The sequence below is a fragment of the Miniopterus natalensis genome, chromosome 1, assembly GCF_054644295.1.
Source record: "Miniopterus natalensis isolate mMinNat1 chromosome 1, mMinNat1.hap1, whole genome shotgun sequence".
Classification (NCBI taxonomy): Eukaryota; Metazoa; Chordata; class Mammalia; order Chiroptera; family Miniopteridae; genus Miniopterus; species Miniopterus natalensis.
The window spans coordinates 69,675,863-69,689,869 of NC_142081.1; the positions used below are offsets into that span (position 1 = coordinate 69,675,863).

At 42.2% G+C, this 14,007-nt stretch overlaps 1 protein-coding gene and 1 pseudogene across 1 annotated transcript; both read right to left on the reverse strand.

Moving 5' to 3' along the window:
* Positions 1 to 2,820: 2,820 nt before the first annotated feature.
* On the reverse strand, positions 2,821 to 3,302 carry LOC107545396 (large ribosomal subunit protein eL21 pseudogene; annotated as a pseudogene).
* Positions 3,303 to 3,858: 556 nt separating this feature from the next.
* Positions 3,859 to 12,626, reverse strand: LOC107545395 (cathepsin G-like). Its single transcript, XM_087816604.1, has 7 exons — positions 12,572 to 12,626; positions 11,654 to 11,801; positions 11,087 to 11,222; positions 10,679 to 10,933; positions 10,122 to 10,261; positions 4,111 to 4,185; positions 3,859 to 3,865 (listed from the first exon to the last, which is right to left on the reverse strand). Exons 1-7 carry the CDS (start codon positions 12,624 to 12,626, stop codon positions 3,859 to 3,861), a joined length of 816 nt encoding a protein of 271 aa, XP_087672730.1.
* Positions 12,627 to 14,007: the final 1,381 nt, after the last annotated feature.

Genomic DNA, 14,007 nt, shown 5'->3' on the forward strand with positions numbered 1-14,007 from the left:
CAAAGCATGTGCATAGTTTCAACTTTAATGCGATGTGCCAAACTGTTTTCAGAATCTTTGGACCAGTTTATACTCTCACCAGCAGCTTTCAAGAGTTCTTTTTGCTCCACATTTACACTAACAGGTAGTATTTTCAGACATTTTTAAAGTAAAGTTTTATTTATTTATTTATTATTATTTATTTATTTATTTTCTTTTTACAGATGTCCCCCCTTTTCCCCCCATCGGTCCCCTCCACCCCGCATTCACCCCACCCCCAGGCCTTCCCCATACCAATATCTGTGTATAAGTTATTTGATTAATCTCTCCTCATCCACTCCCCCATCCCCACCTTCCCTCTGAGATCCCTCAGTCTGTTCCATGCTTCTATGTCTCTGGATCTATTTTGTTAATCAGTTTATTTTGTTTATTACATTCCACATATGAGTGAGATCATGTGACATTTGTCTTTCTCTGACTGGCTTATTTTGCTTAGCATAATACTCTCTAGTTCCCTCCATGCTGTCCCAAAGGATGAGATCCTTCTTTTTTATAGCTGCATAGTATTCCATGGTGTAAATGTGCTTTTTTATCCACTCATCTACTGATGGGCACTTGGGCTGTTTCCAGATCTTAGCTATTGTAAATTGCACTGCTATGAACATAGAGCTGCACAAGTTCTTTCTGATTGGTGTTTCAGGTTTCTTTGGATATATTCCTAAAAGTGGGATCACTGGGTCAAAAGGCAGTTCTGTTTTTAGTGTTGTGAGGAACCTCCATACTGTTTTCTATAGTGGTTGCACCAGCCTGCACTCCCACCAGCAATGTACTAGGGTTCCCTTTTCTCCACACCCTCGCCAGCACTTGTTCAGTTAGTTGATTTCTTGATGGTAGCCATTCTGACAGGTGTGAAGTGATACTTCACTGTGACTTTAATTTGCATCTCTCTGATAATTAGTGGTAAAGTAAAGTTTTTATTGAAGAATGACACAAATGTACCAAAATATACAAATCTTGTACTGGAAGTCTTAGCTAGAGCAATTAGGCAAAACAAAGAAATAAAAAGACATCCAAATCAGAGAGGAAGAAATAAAATTGATGTTATTTGCAGATGATATGCACTTGTATAGAGAAAGCCATAGAGATTCATCCAAATATTGTTGGAACCAATCAACAAATTCAGTAAATTTGTAGAACATAAAATCGATGTGCAGAAATTTCTATACACTAATAATGAAATATCTGAAAAAGAAATAAAGAAAACTACCTCTTCTCAATAGCATGAAAAAAATAAGATACATAGGAATAAATTTAACCAGGGTAGTGAAATATTCTTACAATGAAAACAAGACTTCAATGAAAGAAACTGAAGAAGACAAACAAATGGAATGTTATCCCATGTTTATAGATTTGAAGGTTTAATAATGTTAAAATGACCATACTACCCAAAGCCTTCTATAGATTCAATGCAATTCCTTCAAAATTCCAATTATATTTTTCACAGAAATAGAATAAACAATCCTAAAATTTGTATGGAACCACAAAACATCCCAAATAGCCAAAGAAATTATGAGAAAGAACAAAGTTGGAGGCATCACAATTCTTGATCTTAAACTATATTACAAAGCTATAGTGATCAAAACAATATGGTACTGGCATAAAAATTGACTCTTGCCAGCACCTCAGAAACTCCTTTGTGACCTTCCCAGGGACTACCTTTCTTTTCCCTAAATGTAACCTCTGTCTTGACTTCCATTATCTTAGATTAATTTTGCCCATTTATTTAACACTTTATATTAAAAAGATCAATAAATATGTACCATTTAGTGTCTGACTTCTTTTATTCAAGGTATGTTTTTAAAGACTCATCCATGTGGTTGTGTGGAATGGTGTTCCTTCATTCTTATTGATGATTAGTGTTCCATTGTGATTATTCTACAATTTATATGTGCATTCTGCTGGATATTAGAATTTGTGTTATTTCCAGTTTTTGCTATTGGGAATAGATCTGCTATGAACTTTCGTATTCATACCTTTGGTACACATATGTATGCATTTCTACTGAATGTATATTTAAAATGGCATTGCTGTGCTCAATAAACATGCTGAGCAAAACATTTTCCCCCCAAAATGATTGTATCACAGCCATCAGTAGTGTATGAAAGTTTTGGTATTGATGATATATCTTGTTAACACTTGGTAATGCCAGAATTTTTCATTTTAGCCACTCTGGTGGCTGTGTAGTGGTATCTTATAGCACTTTTAATTTGTATTTCCCTGAAATAATACTGTTGAAAAATGTATTACTTGCTTATTGGCTATTTAATATCCTGGTTTGCAAAGAGTGTGTTTAAGATTTTGCTCATTTAAAAAATTAGATTCCTTGTATTTATCTTATTAGTTTGTAGAAATTCTTTATATATTCTGGATATGAGTCCTTTGTCAAATATATGCATTGCAAGTATTTTATCCTACTTTGTGGTCTGTCTTTTCACTCTCTTGCCTTTTGATAACAAACATTCTTAATTTTAAGATATTTTTTCTTTATAATTCAAATTTTTTTGGTGTGTCTTATTTAAGAAAATTCTTGCACACTGAGGTCATGAAGATAGTGTTCTATATTAGCTCCTGGAGTTATATTTCTAGAAGATTTTAAATGGCAGGTTTTATCTCTTAACAAATATCAGGCTACTCATATTTTCAAATTTTGGTGAATTATGCTTTTTTTTTTTGACACAAAGTTTTCATTATTTTTTGGGGGAGAAGGGATACCACACTTCTACCCAACTAAGAGAAACATTTTTATCAGTACAGAGGTCTTTTTTTTTTTTTTTTAAACATTTATGCCATGAATTTATAGGGAATGGGTTCCAGCAGCTCAGGCTCCTTTCCATTGGTTCTCACAAAGTGTGCCTCCCTGGGTGGAGCAGGCTGACACTTCAGTTGAACCCAGGTACCTTTCTCTTTGGCTTCCTTCTTTTCCTGATCATTTTCTTTCACATGTTTCAGGAAGCTATCTCAGCTGTTAGAGTGCTTAATATGCTCAATATGTACGTTAATTCTCTTGGCAAGAATCTTGCCCTTAACTTGTTTTTCACAACAATGTCCATCACATGCTGGGTGACATTGTAGACTCTTCCAGTTTTGCCATGGTAACATTTGTGGGGCATTCCTTTTAGAACAGTGTCCATTCCCTTGATGTCTACAATATCACCTTTTTTGTAGATGCTCATGTATGTGGCCAAAGGAACAACTCTATGTTTTCTAAAAGATCTGGAGAACATATAGTGGGTGCCTCTCCTCTTTCCCTTTGTGTTGGTCATTTTGGCGAATTACTGGAAGATGGCGATTCCAGCCAAAAGCTTGAGTTATGCTTTTGAAAGAATTAATCAATTCTCTAATTTAGGATTTAAAATTAATTACCAAAAAGGTGTTTAAAATAGCATAAAGACTTTTTTGATGTTTGTAAAACGTGTAGTGATGTTCCTTTTTCCATTTTTGATTTTGGTAATGTTTTTCTTTTCTCTTTTTCTTAATCATTTTAAGGATTGTCAAAATATAAGATTTCTAGTTAAATTTGAATTTCAGATAAACAATGAATAATTTTAAAGCATAAATAGGTCCAGCTATTTCATGGTGCACACTTATACTAAACTTTATTTTATTTTATTTGTACTTCAAATTTGACTGGGAGTTCTATATTTTTATTTATTAAACTTGGCATCTCTATCAGTCTTGCTACAGGTTTATAAGTTTTATTAGTCATTTTAAATAACTAAATTTTAGATTTGTTGATGCATTTGTTTTCTATTTGAATAAACTTTGCTCTTGCCTTTACTATTTCAGTCTTTCTGCTTTGGTTTACATTCTGTACTATTTCTAACATCTTGGATTAGAGGTCATGAGATCATACTGACTTTTCAGCTTTTCTTCTTTTATAATAAATGAAATTTAAGAATGTAAATTCCCTCTGCAGCTCTGTTTTATTTTCAGATCATATATATATATCTCATATATAGAATTTAAAAATATATATTAAAAAAATTGATTTTAGAGAGAGAGGGAGGGAGAGAGAGAAACGTAGATGTGAGAGAGAAACATTGATTGGTTGCCTCTTGTACATGCCCCAACTGGGGATCAATGGAGCAACCTAGCCATGTCCCTTGACTGGAAATTGAATCTGCAACCTTTTGATGTAGGGGATGATGCTCCAACCAACCGAGCCACCCAGCCAAGACTGATATATTTATTATTATTATTAATTTAAAATTTTTTTCTCAACTTGTATTGATTTGTTTTCTTTGATCCAAGGATTATTCAGAGCTTGTTTTCAAAATATTGGTTAAGTTTTAGTTATACTTTTATTTTTATTCTTAACATCCATTGTGGGCAGAGCAATACTGTATGAATTCAATACTTTAAAATGTATTGCAACTTATTTTTTGGCTTAACAGCTATTCAATACTGATCAATGTTCCACATACACTTGAAAGGAATGTAGATTCTGCAGTGTTTGGCTATGATGTTTTGTATAGTATTAGCTAGTTCTTCCATTCTTGACCTAGATGATAGCTCCTAAGATATATAACCACTTAGTTTTAGAGAACAGAAAGTATCTCCATTTTCAGCATTCCCCATCACCCAAGTCATGTGTCATCCTAATAAGTCATACTGGTAACAGGTGACTGGACTCACTATTGTCCTTTGGGAGAAGTTTTAATTTCTTTCCTTTCAATGAATTGTTTTCAACAATAGAGCTGGGGTTTAGCAATTTCCTGGATAGGACTGAGGCAAGGATGGATCATAGAGATAGCCTGGGTAGGCTTCTCTGGAAGTGCTGAGGGTGTTCCAAGCACTGTATTCTTAGGCAGTTGCTTAGTCAGCAGGAGGAAACCCTGGGCTCTAAGAAGGAATGAATGGGGCTTTGGGGACTTTGACATGAGCCAGAAGTGGTGTTCTCTAACTTGGTTGAATTTTGGGTAGTCAAAGAACTTGAATATCATGCCACATTGCCTTGTATTTGTGATTAGCACCCACCTACTTCCTAAAAATATCAACACCTGACCAAATCCTTTCCCTTTTAGTCTTTCACTGTTTGACAACCCAAGCACTTTTTTGTATTCATGAAAAAGTGTCAAGCACTGGTTTTCACCGGAAACAGGCTAGCTAAGAGCCCAGTCATCCAACTTCTTGGTAGTTTCAGCCACCTGCAGAATCCTGGGGATGCAGGTGCAACATGGAGATTGGGGAAGAAGTGGACATGAGATGTTAAAGAGAGTAACAGGAAGATAAGGAGAAGCCAGAAGAATAGTTCTCAGAGGAGGAGTCACAGACAAATGTGCTGGAGTTCACTGTGTGGTCTCAAGACTCCCTGATAAAGCCAGTTTTATTATCAATATCATGATGTTTGGAAGGAAGTCACAGTTTCCAGTGCCAGTGTATTTGGAACAAGTAAGTAGAACTATAAAGAGGTGAAAACAGACTTTGTCACTAATCCTTCCTGTCTCTGATCTCTCCTATCCCATGGACCCAGGTCATGGGGCTCCATTGAAGACTGTTCTGTGGACAGAATTTCTGCAGCTCATCACTCCCCATTCTTGGTTGAGAGTGTCTAATTTAATTTCCATGGAAAGAAGAAACAGGCCCAGTTATGGGAGAATGGTCTAGCCTGGGTATTGTTTTCTGCCTTTCTTCCCACTCAATGTCCTGACCAACACTCAATGTCCGGAGAGGAATGGTGGGTGTAGTGGAAATACTGGCCACATTCTCTCCTGAAAACACATTCTTAGGCCTTAGGCTCAATGGAGCAGCTCCCTAGGGTGGAGGATGGGGTCTTCTTTAAATTGGCCAGTTTCCTTCATCACTTGAGAGGTTAGTTGAGAGATAATCTGGCCATTAGAGATCCCACCTTTATCCTCTGAGGAGAATTTCCACAAGAGAGGATCCTGGGAGTTGAATGGGTTTTCACTTCCTTAGGAGGAGGATGGATAAGGAACTGGAGGTGTTTAGCTTGGAAGAGGGTATAAGTATAGTTGGGCTAAGAGAATGGTATGCACGATCCCTGTCCTAAATTAAGAACTGTCAGGTGGGCCTGGGTGAGATTTTCTCCTTGAGGTTCCAGAACTGGGTGGGTAAATAACCTGGTGAATCACACTAATAGAGGGAGTTGAGAAGATACTCAGGTAACTTGGATTCTACCTCTTAATTGAGACATTAAGTCCTGAGGGGTTGATTTGAGCTTATAGACAGGAGATGGGATGTATCTCATGGCCCCACAGGGGGCATCCTCTCCGGTAAGTGTCAGAACATCTTGTATGGCCGTGTGGCCACAGTTTTGGAGAGAAGAGAGTGTGAGGAGTAAAATTTCCTGACTTGTTCCTGTGCACCTCTTGCCAAATGGCTATGCTGGTCTCTCTGACCCTGGGTCATTAGGCATTTGTCATTCTCACCATTGTATCTCCAGGGCCCTGCACCATGCCTAATGGTTGACTGATCCTCACTCACCATTTATGTATTGATGGATAGCAGGAGCAGAGCCAGACTGCCAGGTGTATAAGAAGTGCTGGGCTAAAATGTGTTGTGGCTGCTGAGTGATCAATCCTGATGTTGGGGCAGGTGCTGCCACCTTGTCCTCCAGCACCCTGACCAGAGCTTCCAAGAGTTTTGGTGTCACAAAAAGGAATCCAATTGTTACCCACAGGGTATGCAACAGTCAGCTGTAGGAACGTGGGCCAAGGATATGTGAGTAATTTTCTATGGAAAGGGATCAGAGTGGGATGAGTTGTCTCCTGGGCCCTCAGGTGTCTCTTAGCCCAGCTCCCTGCCCCTGTTCAGGTGTTTTCCTCACTCTGCTCTCCTGGCTTTTCAGGTGCATTCCCCTCGGAGGAAGATTTCCTTTGGATCTGAGACTTACTCATGTCGTAATAGTCTTCCCAGGTGCTGTTAGGACTCTTTTCACCTCTGGGTCACTGCTGGCAGACATGTGTCACCTATCCCTTGCAGCAGCCTTCTTCTTTGGCTTTCCCACATGCAAAGTTCCACATACAACTGGTTGGAGCCGTAGTAGTAATGATGCTCTGTGCTCCTGCTGCACCTCCATTTCCACTTCCTGGGGTGTGTCTGGATAGTTGCCACAATCCACATATCCCCAGCCCACCTCCCTGCACTTCCTCCCCTGTATCACCTAGTTCCAACTCTGGTGCAAGAATAAGGACCTCAAAGCAGAAGTTTTTTGGCCTTGCGCTCAGATGGCTGGAAGAGGCAAGAGATTATCTGTTGCTTTTTGTTGGGCCCGAAAGCCAAGAAGGAGCTGTTTATTGAGCCCTCCTGCAGAGTCTGTACCAGCCCCTGAGTGACCTGGGACCCAGCAGATAAGTCAGGCTGGAAGAGAGGGTAGAGCTGGGGCCTGATCAGCTGCTGAGCCAGAAACTTAGGCATGGGGCACTTAAGTTGTATTCGGTCCCTGTTTCTTGTCTCCATCAAGATTGGGATGGCTCCACCCACAGAGATTTGTGGCTGGGTGATGTTGTGAGCACCATGGGTAACATCTGTTTGTGGTAGAAAATGTAAAGCGGGTGCAGTTTATCCTGATGTTCCAGTCTTGCTGGTCTCCTTTGAGCTGGGAATTTGGGGTCTCAGTGACAACTGTCTACCACCAAAACCTTCACTCGCCAGTGTGAATACCAGGAAGCAGGGGTCATTCAAGCCATATTAGAGGCTGGCTACCTCTGAAACCTGTTCCAATTATCAAAGATGTAACAGCTCCTAAAGCAAACACTGTAAAATTTCTGGATGGTCGAAATGGTTTAATTATGTGCTATGTAGTGGATCACAATGTAGCTCTGGAAAACTGTACTTCTGAAAATCCAGTGGAAAGGTGAAAAAGTAATCTTGGTAGGGTATTAGGCTAATAGAGTTCTTAATTGTTCTGGGTTATGCTGTCTAAAATCTTGAAATAATCTATAATTTATTTAACAGTTTTCATGCACTTCTGATAGTTTTTTCACATTTCTGTCATAGAGATGTTTTCTATGAGCTATGGGGACTGGCCTGTGCTGCCCCCTGTTGTCCTACTCAAGGTTCAGATGGTTTCCTCCCGGGGCACCCACTTTTTTTACCCCAAACTCAGACACCCTTATCAAGGTCACCACCAATTACCTCTGTGATTCTGCTACAGTTGTGATGAATAGCCAGTGTCTAGTTTCTCCTAACCTTGATGCTCTGTTCAGGGGCAGAAGCAGTAGCCTCTGTAGACCAGAAGTTTGCCTTGGCTATTGGGTTTGGAGAGAGGTTCCTTGTGAGATTGCTGCACATGAGCTTGTTATGGTTTTATGACTTTCCAGTCTAGTCAGTAAGGCCTCTAATGCACAAAGCCTGCACCTGGAGAAAGAAAGTGGGAGGAATTGTGTCCTTTTGCATTAGTTTGAATGTGCCTTAAAAACACTTTTTTGCCAAAGCTCTGTTGCTGAGTTTTATTTAGTGGAGAGGAGTGCAGAGCTGTGGGAAGTGATGTGGCTGGCTCTGGGATGGTCATGAAAGGAATTGTCTTCTGGAGGTGAGCACTGTGAGGTCCATAGGAACCTTTCCATCAGAGCAGCTGGAGGCAGAGAGCTGCTGTGGAAGTGCTGAGTGTCAGGGAAAGCCGTGGAAGTGAGATGGCTCTGCCCTGGGTGTTTCCTGGGGACTGATTCCTGAGACCAAGTCGTGTTCTGGGACTCTCAGTACATGTCACAGAGAGTAAGGACCTGATGGGGGCTCTTCCACCCTTTCTTATCCGAGCCCCATCATCAAGTATTCTTTCCATTTGCCAATGCAAACATTTAATAATGAGACTGTTATTCCCCAGGACATGCAAGTGATGGAATTCGTGTGGTAGTAAATATAGAGGGAATGACTATATTGTCAAAGATGCAATGTTGATTAAAATTTTGTTGATAAATAGCTTATACTGAATATTAAGCAAATGACTTTCTGATAAGAAATTCCTATAAAATAATGGTCAAATTTATGAAAGCATTTCTGTATATAGCCAGTTGGATTTTACAGATGGTCAGTGATAATTCCATTTAATTAAACTGCAAGGTTCAGATGGTAAACGCCACACTACAGGAATAACTGACATTTTGATGGACGTAGAAGAACCTCCCAGCTGATTCTGTACAGTCACCTTAAGAATGTGTTTAAAGCGAGATTTTGTTATGTAACTTCAATAATCTTTTATTTGAATATAATATTGATATAGACAGTCTTGGGCTAATCTTTAGAACAGAAATAATGTTATTTTAGTCAACATTGGGTTGAGTTTGGTATAACTTTAGAGTATGAAAACAGGAAGCAGACCCCTGTCATATTGAAAATGAAGACATTGGTCTACAGTGCAGTGGGGGTTGGTTGGCATGGGGGTTTGGGAGAAGGACTCTGGCTCTCAGTGGACACTTGGGTTGCTTCCATCTATTGGCCATGGGAATAGTATTGCTGTGAATATGGGTGTTCACTGGCTATTTCTAAGCAAGCAGATCTTTTCCTTTCTCTAGGGCTTTTATGGTTAACTTTTTTACACTTAGATCTCTGATCCATTTGAGAGTTATTTTGGATTATGGTGTGAGGAGTGGATCCTATTTTATTACTCCCCCCCGACTCCCTGCCCCCAACTATCTAGTTGTTTTAACGCCATGTATTGAAACTTCATTCTTTCCTTTGGTTGGCCTATGCTACACACACCAGTGACACAGAGTTCTAGAGTATACTTTAATATCTGGTGGGGAAGTCTCTGGTAAGGTGGGGTAGAGTGCCTTGCCCTGGGAGACTATGGCCTTCCATAAATCCCCAAATTATGTGAGGAGGGGAGATGGGGAATGGATGGCTTGGAGTAGGGAAGTAGCTCATCATATCTTCTAGGATGGGCTGTGGGAGGTTCATTTGTCTTGGAGAAAAGACCCCATTTTCCTGGAAGAGCTCAGACTCAGTCATGGGTACATTTGTTTTGTACAGAATGAAGTTTAATAACATGAGAAATTGGTTATTTCCATTCTAGACATAGACATTTATTAAGGGTTTGACAACCCCACTGGAGCTGGGTTACATCCCAGAGAACAATCAATCATAGTGAGGAGGAGAGGTCTCAGGGTATCCTCTTTCTGTTAAATTGGTTCATTGTTCTATTTATCCAGGGCAGGAAGCGAGCAATCCTGGTGAAGACTGTTGGTGGAGCAGCAAATCTTCTTCCATAGGAGACAATGCCCTGTGCCACATTGTTGCACACAAGGGGCCCTCCGGTGTCCCCCTGTGGGTGATGAGAGGAAGGGACACTAAGCCAGTCCTCCACACTTCACACCTCCCTATTCTTGGTTCCCTAAGGTAAGGGCAGAGGAGGAAAGGTGGTGGGGTTGCAGAAGTCAACCTCCTTGATCTTTCATTGGTTGAGCTTCAACCCTGGCTGTGGTTGTTGTCTCTGGCTCAACCCAAGTCAAGGTACCTTTCCCTTTCCCATGAAAACACTGAATATGTGTGCGTTGTGTGTTGGTCTCCTCCCCTTACCTCAGAGACTGGATTGAGTGGAAAAGCCCCCACTTTACCCTGATCTGGTCCCCAGACTGAGGTCATGGGGATGTAGTCTGTTCACACTGCCTAATTCTACCCAGACCCTTCTGTCTTGCCCTGGGAGACATATGGTCATTTAGGCAGATGCCTGTGGGCTTACCAGGAAGGTGGCCTTCCCCTCGATTGGGTCTCCTACACAAATCTGTCTTTGGCCATTGTAGGTATCAAAGCAATTGCTACATTCCTGATCCCTCTGCACGCTCAGCTGCACATCCTGAAGTGTGTCTGTTCTCCTGGTCTGGCTGATCAGGCCCCAGCCAGCCACAGTGCACAAGGACCCAGGATGCAGCCGGGCCTGGGACTGAGGCAGAGCCACAGGCCTCACAAATCGATTCCACTGGGCTCTATTTTCCAGCTGGCAGGAAGAAAGCAGGCACTCAGGGAATGTCTGTGCAGCACTCACCCCACTACCCCTGCCTCCTCCAACAAGGTCCCAGGACAAGGTGAAACCCCCATGCTGGGACAGAGCCAGCTCAAATGGAGAACCAGAGGGTCAGGCAGGTGGTACCTGCAGTAACATGATGTCATTCAGGCGGTTCTGCTCGTTGTATCTCGGGTGGCGGATTGCTCTGAGCACCAGTATACTCTGCTGTGTTCTTTCATGCCTCCTGATGTTGTGGGCTCCCAAGATGACGCGCATACGGCTGCAAAGGAATGGCGGGCTAGAGGTAGGCCCTATGAACTCAAGTGCACCAGCTTTGCAGGACAAATGAGAGCCCAGGGCAGCAAAACTGCAATTGGGGGAAGTGAGGGGACAGGAAGGCTCTGGGGCTGAGATCTCTGTGTCCTCTGCTTCTCCAAAGCCCTGTGCTGGGGATGGTAGGGACACAGCAAACATAAGTTTTGCTTCCCCTAGAATAAATTGAGAAAGAGCTTGAATTTATATTTCGAGCCCTAATGAATGCCTTCCACCTCTTCCTTTTGTTTTCATTTACACTAGCCTGTTCCGTGCCCCCCAGGGCTTATCCAGTCTCTCTTCACCCCTTCATTGCTAGTACTTGGCTTTCAGCCTCATGCACTTATGAACCCTTCTGAACCTGCTCTACTGGCCACTAGAAGACCCTTAATTTCTTACCTTCCCCAGCAGTGAGCTGCTGTCATCACAAAGTCTTCTCGCACCAGGAAGCCCCCACAAGTGCTCAGACCCCTTGATGTTCGGGTGAGAAGATATGCCATGTAAGGGTGAGAATGGGGCCTGGCTTCTTGGCCCCCGATGATCTCCCCTGGAAGAAAGTATTCAGCATTTATCTCTGCACTCACTGAACCTGGAGTGAGGGCACTAGCTTGGTGGCTCCAGAAAAGCTAGAAGATGGGGAAACTACAGAGATGGGAAAGGAGGGTTTGGTGGTGAGAATTGGGGTCTGCAGGGTACTGCATCATGGGAGAGGACTCCAGCGTTCTGCAGCTTCTGGCTCTCCACCCCAGATCTTAGCTTCTTCCCACATCTCCCAAAGGAGAACAATCCTTGCTCCAGGCAAGGCCAGCTTAAGCCTCTCACAATGTGGAGAGATCTCTGCTGTTGAGATCCAGAGCCCTGTGGAGTAGCTTCTGCCTAAAGTTCCCTGGTACTTTCTTTTTCAAAGATCTTCCCTGATCCCTCTGAGTCCAGCTCATGGACTCAGCAGGGACTTTCTCAGCAGCAAGGACTGTTTTCTAAGAATCTAGATGTGAGCTGATGGGGCTGTTATTGCTGTATCCTTGTCTCCTAGGCTTTGACAGATGGGCTGCAGAAAAATGAATAGAGCAGAGTTACAGAGTATGTTTACATGCTAGGGGCCATGCTAAGAGGTTCATGGACACTCAGTAATGTAACTGTCATAGCAGCTCTATGAGGTAGGTATTGCTATTATTCCTACTTATAGATGAAGGACCTGGGAATGTGAACTCAAATAGCCTGCTATCCAATGACACAGAGCTAGGACATGCCTAGGCAGTCTGGGTCCAGAGGCTATGGGATGGGATTGAGCCTCTGAGGGTTTGGATGGTCACTTACCTGCCCCAGCCTTGGGGGGTAAGAGAAAGGCCACCAGGACCAGGAGTAGCTTCATCTTTTCAGGAATGTTGCTCAGCCAGTTGCTCCTGGTGCTTCCTCCTGCCACAGTTTTAGCCCATGAGAGAGGAAGGAAGGGCAGGGTGGGGACTTGAGAGTTCCAATTCCCATTCTTCTACTGAGGTGATAGGTTTCATCACCCCTGGCTGGCCAGGAAGTTTGTCCACCAAAACTGCCAGCGACCTGGGGGAAGAGAGAGTAAAATCAACCAACAAAGGATCTCCCACAGCTGCTGAGTCATGTTTTCAGCAGAAATGGGAAGCAGGACCAAGGAGGCAGGCTTTGGGCATGGTGTCCCAGAAGCCTAAACCCACCCAATTCAATACGATCCCAGCAAGGCACAAAAGCTGCTACCTGCCTACTACCTCCATTTCCTACCCCTCTGGGATTCAAGCCTGTCTGTTCTTACCCTTTGGGCCCTGGCCACCTGTTGAAACCCTGGCTGCTCCCACCTCTCTCTAGAAGCTATCAAGGAAAATTGAGTAGCTCTCTCTCCTGAGTGGGCAGAGGCCACTGGCAGAGAAGGAAAATGAAAGAACAAGGCTGTGCCACTGATGGCAACTTTCTTAGGTCTCTTGGACCTGGAGAAACTCTCAGAAAAACTTATGACACAGTTGAAGTCTTCTATTTGCCTGCTTCCTACTCAAGGTGAAAACCTTTGTGCTTCAGAAGGTTCTCTGTCTGTAGTAAAGGCTTAATGAGTTGATTTTGTTGACAGCTGTCAGAGCCTGGCTTGAGAACATATAAGATCATATTTCATCCAGGATCCAAATCCCCATTCTCTGCCCAGAACTGGAGCTATTAAGAAGGAAGTATATCTTTGCTGTGCTACCTATAATACATAAATCCAAAGAACTGAAACTATTCCTTCAACATTGAGAATGAGACCAGATGGAATATTGCAGAGTAACTCAGTGGGTGTGAGGCCCTTAAAACGATGTAAAAGATTCTGAGCATGCTCAGAAAAACATTACAACCCTGTAGAGTTAGGTAGCAATTTTTCTGTGGGCATTTGCCGAACCCACAAGATTTGAGCTTCTGGTTTGATGACCATATAGATTTAGAGGGGAAGTAAGCAAAGACCAAATTCACCCAACTAGATCCAATCAAAAGTCCTCCTCACAGGAAGCCAGGAGCTGAAAAGTCTGTACCCTCAAAGTAACAAAGAAGAGTAAGGGGCTAGTCCTTCCAAGCACTTCATGAAAGATTGGAATTACTTGAACTTTTCATGAAATCTAAGACCTTAAAGGTGCATTTTCATAGTTATAGATGTGTGCCAAATTAACTGGCAGAATCAGATGCAAATCTAGAGGAAGTTCACTTAATTCCAGATTTGAATCACACCTAAAAATTATTTTTCAATTATAATGACAAGCATA